The 4,865-nt window shown below is 39.6% G+C and overlaps 1 gene segment (V, D, J or C); it reads right to left on the bottom strand.

Moving 5' to 3' along the window:
• Nucleotides 1-225: 225 nt before the first annotated feature.
• Nucleotides 226-2,346, bottom strand: LOC112410591 (T cell receptor alpha variable 13-1-like). The segment is given in 2 exon segments: nt 226-1,588; nt 2,086-2,346. Coding segments are annotated over 2 exon segments (417 nt in total).
• Nucleotides 2,347-4,865: the final 2,519 nt, after the last annotated feature.

The raw sequence follows: 4,865 nt of genomic DNA, 5'->3' as shown, positions 1-4,865 counted from the left end.
TAGGCAAGCCAGTAATAATAGTAAGGGGCTGATAAATACATATAAAAAAAAGTCCCATATACCCCAGAAAGAAAGATTTCAATCATAATGGTAACAAAACATTACAAGTCTAGGAATAAATTTAATTATTTTAAGCAGTGCTTTACCGAGAATTAAAGACATTTATAAATAGCAATAAATAGTATGTTCTTAATCAAATTATCAAATATACACGTTAAGGAGTTTTATTCTCCACAAATCAATTTATAACTTAATTCAATTACAAAGTTTAAATCAAAATATGAATAAATAGAAGAATTCACCTTTTCTTATTTCTTTCATAAACATCTACTGATAATCAACTATGTGAAAAAGTTTGTGCTAGGTACTACAGATAAAGCAGCAAATAAGACACACAACTCTGTCTTCTAAATTCTATGCAAGAGTAAATGTAAACAGATACTTACAGAATTTCGTAAAGAGAATAGATTTGTGAATTTTATATAAAGCTCACATTCTCAAATCACTTCCTATCCTAATTTAACTCAAAGACACACAAAAATATGCCATCAATGGACACTAAAGGAAGACCTATGTCACATTTTCTCAATAAGAAAGTGGTACATAAAAAGCACATAAAAACAGGCTGACAAATTTTACCACAAATTTACAGGAAGAAAATTACTATAAAGCTGTACTTTATTACTATCTCTTGCAGGACAATTAAAAAAGCAGATGTTTGAGGAGAAGACTTGATGAAAGGGGAATGCTCAATTCAAGATATAATGGTAAGTGAAAAAATCTTGAGCCTATTTATAATAAGAATTTATAAAAAAGGGTAAACTGAATATTAGCAATATTATGTGATTACAGAATTGTCAATATCATATTATTGAATATCACACATTTCCTATAACCGGCATGTAACGTTGTGTAATCAGAAAAATAAATGCTGTCTTCAAAACACAGTATTTAAAAATCTATTCACAATAAGGATTGTGATATTGATACCAGGGAGTTATTTAGAGAAGAAGAGTCTGAATAGCAATGTAACATCAATCTTACAATTTTGAAATAAAATATTACTAACTCCCTTCAAGAATTCAGTAAGCAACAGTTATCCACAAAAATGTATAACACTTTCTGGGTCATCTTGAACCTAATCTTCTTACTCTATGCATTTCATGTCTAATACATTAGTTTCCACTTGCAGACAAACAATATGACAAATGCTATACATGAAAGTCTGTGCCAAAGGAAGGAGGCTGCCCCAGTCGCAGCTCTGAGTACAGGTAGCAGGTGCCTGGGAAGCACTGTGTACTTGCTGCACAGAAGTAGACAGCTGAGTCTCCAGGCTGGGTGTCTGAGATGTGCAGGGAGAGACGTTTGGCCTTGTCATTCAATAAAACACTCCATCTTTGGTGTTCTCTTTTGCTCTTATTTGAACGAATGTCTATAAGGAGCTGGGGACCTTTTCCAGGTTCTTTCTTATACCAAAGGAAGTAGTCTAAAGCAGAGTCTGTATAAGTACAGGTGATAACAGAGCTGTTTCCCTCCTGGACAGTCAGGGTAGAAGGACTCTGCTCCATCTTCTTTCCAAGGCTGACACCTATGCGGAAAGAAGAAGTCAGAGAAAGGAGAAGGGTTGCCAGATTACTAAGCTCCAGAATTTACTTTTCCTTCTCTATAATAACTAAAAGAAACCTGAATAAAGCCAGTCTTGGCTTCTAAAGAATATCCACTAATACACTGTTTCCCTTAAACCCTCAACTCACAGTCCAGCTGCAGCCACAAGAACATGATTAAAGCCCCAGTGGGGGGGCTTCCCTGGTGGCGCAGTGGTTGAGAGTCCGCCTGCTGATGCAGGGGACATGGGTTCGTGCCCGGTCCAGGAGGATCCCACACGCCCATGGAGCGGCTGGGCCCATGAGCCATGGCCGCTGAGCCTGCACGTCCAGAGCTTGTGCTCCGCAACGGGAGAGGCCACAACAGTGAGAGGCCCACGTACCGCAAAAAAAAAAAAAAAAAGAGCAATGGTAGCAGGCAAGGTTGCAGATCCCTGTCCAGACCCATATCCCAATTCCTCTTAATCCCAAAATAACTCACCCAAGATCAGGAGCACAGTCACTCTTGTCAAATGCCTCATATTCTAGTGTAAACCAGGACCCAGGGTCAGGCTCTGTTGCTGAGTCTGAGCCTGGACCAGGGATATGAACCAGGGACGAGGCACAGCAGCACCTGCCAGAGCCCACACTAGCAGCTCTCACCTAGGGCTGTCCCCAGAAGCAAGCCAATAGCAGGGTGACAGCTCCTCAGAATGGGCTTCCCTTCAAGGTTCAGCTGAGCACTCAGGAAGAAGAATAGAGGGTAAAAACTTCCAGCACAACAGCATAGCAGTCTGCTTTCCTTTTAGATGTTTGCCTAGGTCTAACCCTTTAGAGATTTAGTCTGAATGAAACAAATATATCAGAGGGTAGATTCCACTGGGCTCCTTATTCCCCATCAATTTTCCACAGTCCCAGAAGGTGGTCATCTACTGTAGCCAGTCTCATACTCATGGAGCTCTGAGAATAACCCATCTGACCTAGAAGTTCATGCCCAGAAATCCCCCATTGACTCCTATGTAAGATGAAATGGAATCTTAATCTTATTCCATAAAAGAGCAAATGAGACCATCTGAACTGGACCTTTCATCTCTTGACACCCTGGTGTCATTTTATAATCACACTAAGTCCACATCTTACATCTGCTACTCAAATCTCAACAGTTTTTAAACAGGGAAGCAGACCCCTCACTAGTCCCTGCTGACCAGCTAGGACAGGACATTTGATGTGGAAGAGAGGAAGTGAGGAGAAGAAGAAAAGGCACAAGTTCAGAGTCAGACAGACCTAAATCCAAATCCCAGCTCTGCCACCTTGCGACCTTGGGCAACTCACTCCTCTGAGCCTCAGTGTCTTCATCTGTAAAAAAGAGAGAATAACACCTACTTCAGAGTCAGCCTATGGTATACGGTCAACAGTAAATTGTAATTCCTTCCCATTCTTTTCCTACTTGTCTACATGCGAAGAACTGTGGCCAGTAGAAAGCAGTTGTGTAGGATTATATATTTGATTGTTTAAGTGTACATAAAAATCATTCACCCTTCCTTCAAGAAATACCCAATATAAATTCAGTAACAATAACACAACAATTAAAAATAAAAACAAAACATCCATTCAGGAAAGGAGCTAAATCCAAAAGATACCATAATGTTAGCTGAATCAGCCAATTGCAAAAATCCAAACATATTAGATACTCACATTAATGTGGAAAAGATAGTGGTGTGTTGAGTTCTTTGCTCATATAATATGGGAAAGGAAAATCACTAGAAAATATTTGGGGAGTGCCTCTTCGAGGTCTAGAATTGCCCAATGTATTCTGAGTGAGCAATTTTTCCATTTTCCCATGGAAGAAGATCGATGAGTGCTAATGACTTCTAGTAACATTTTGATAGAGTGGATACAACAAAGTATGGAATAAATAACCAGCTTCAGTACTAGGTGGAGGAGAAAGAAGGATATATGAGGGAGCTAAATATGTGAGGACAGCTTCTACAGAAATAGAACATAAAAGGGTTACAGTTTAGAATCAGCTCGTTGCAACAGCGACCCCATGTGGTAAATAGACTTGGACAGAAGAAATGTTTCACAGAAGTCAATAGTTCCGTGCAATTTATGGACTATCCATCATATTTTCTTTGTTAAATGCAGTAGCCAGTAGTTTGGCTTGTTGAGGTGGACCATGGGGTCTATTTTAGGCAATGGAAAAAACCCTGAATGGGGATCTAGACAAACTAGTTGTAAACAATTCTCTGGACTTGATATTTGTGCAATTTTGTACAACTCACTTATCATCTGACAAGCACAGTTTCTTCATCTCTATAAGAGATATTATGGAGATTAATTAAATGAACATAATAAAGTTCTTTCTAAACTATAGATTTCTATATAAATACCAAGTATGTTTAACATAGGAAATACCACAAGACCAAAAAATAATCTTACCTTTTCAGGACAACAAATGCAACTTGATGTTTCTGGTTTGCCATCTGTTAACTCACTTAGGAGTTTATTACTGGATATCAAACAACGAGAGGAGGAAACACTAGAAGCTTTCCTATGTTGCAGCCTTTGGAATGAAAGTAATCATTAATGGTTGTGTTGTGTTATGCATTGAATTTTGTCCCACCTCCCCTGCCCCCTCCCCAAAAAGAAAGATATGTTGGAATCCTAATCCATAGGACCTCAGAATGTGCCCTTATTTAAAGATAGGTCTTTACAGAAGTAATCAAGTCAAAATGAGGTTATTTTGGAGGACTCTAATCCAGTATGACTGGTGTCCTTATAAAAAAGGGAAATTTGGACACAGAGACAGATGCAAATAAAGGGAAAACAATGTGAAGAGGCACAGAGAAAAGATGGCCATCTACAAGCCAAGGAGAGAGTCCTGAAACAGATCATTCCCTCACAGCGCTCTGAAGGAACCAGCCCTGCTGACACCTTGATCTTGGACAAGGTGAGAGACAATAGCCTTTACAACTGTGAGACAATAAATTTGGGGAAAGGGAGAAGATGAAGAGCTAAACCTTGCACCACTTAATTTTAAGCGTTTCTGTATTCTTGCAGAGAACCCAGTGAAACTCATCATACAATCAGAAAAAGATCAGAGGAGGGAGGACTGACTGGAGCACAAGGTGGCTCCAAGGAGAGCGGTTCCTCTTGGAGAGAGATGTCCCCCTAGCATCCAGGCAAGGGGAAGTTCTCACATGGCTGCAGCAGCTGGCTGTCTACATCTACAGTTCTCAGGAAAACCGGGATAATTTTCTGTCCCCAAAAATGTTTCTCCAC

This window comes from Neophocaena asiaeorientalis, unplaced genomic scaffold, assembly GCF_003031525.2.
Source record: "Neophocaena asiaeorientalis asiaeorientalis breed wild unplaced genomic scaffold, Neophocaena_asiaeorientalis_V1.1 scaffold95, whole genome shotgun sequence".
Lineage (NCBI taxonomy): Eukaryota > Metazoa > Chordata > Mammalia > Artiodactyla > Phocoenidae > Neophocaena > Neophocaena asiaeorientalis.
The sequence above is the reverse complement of the archived record's forward strand: the minus strand, read 5'-3'. Positions and strand labels throughout refer to the sequence as shown.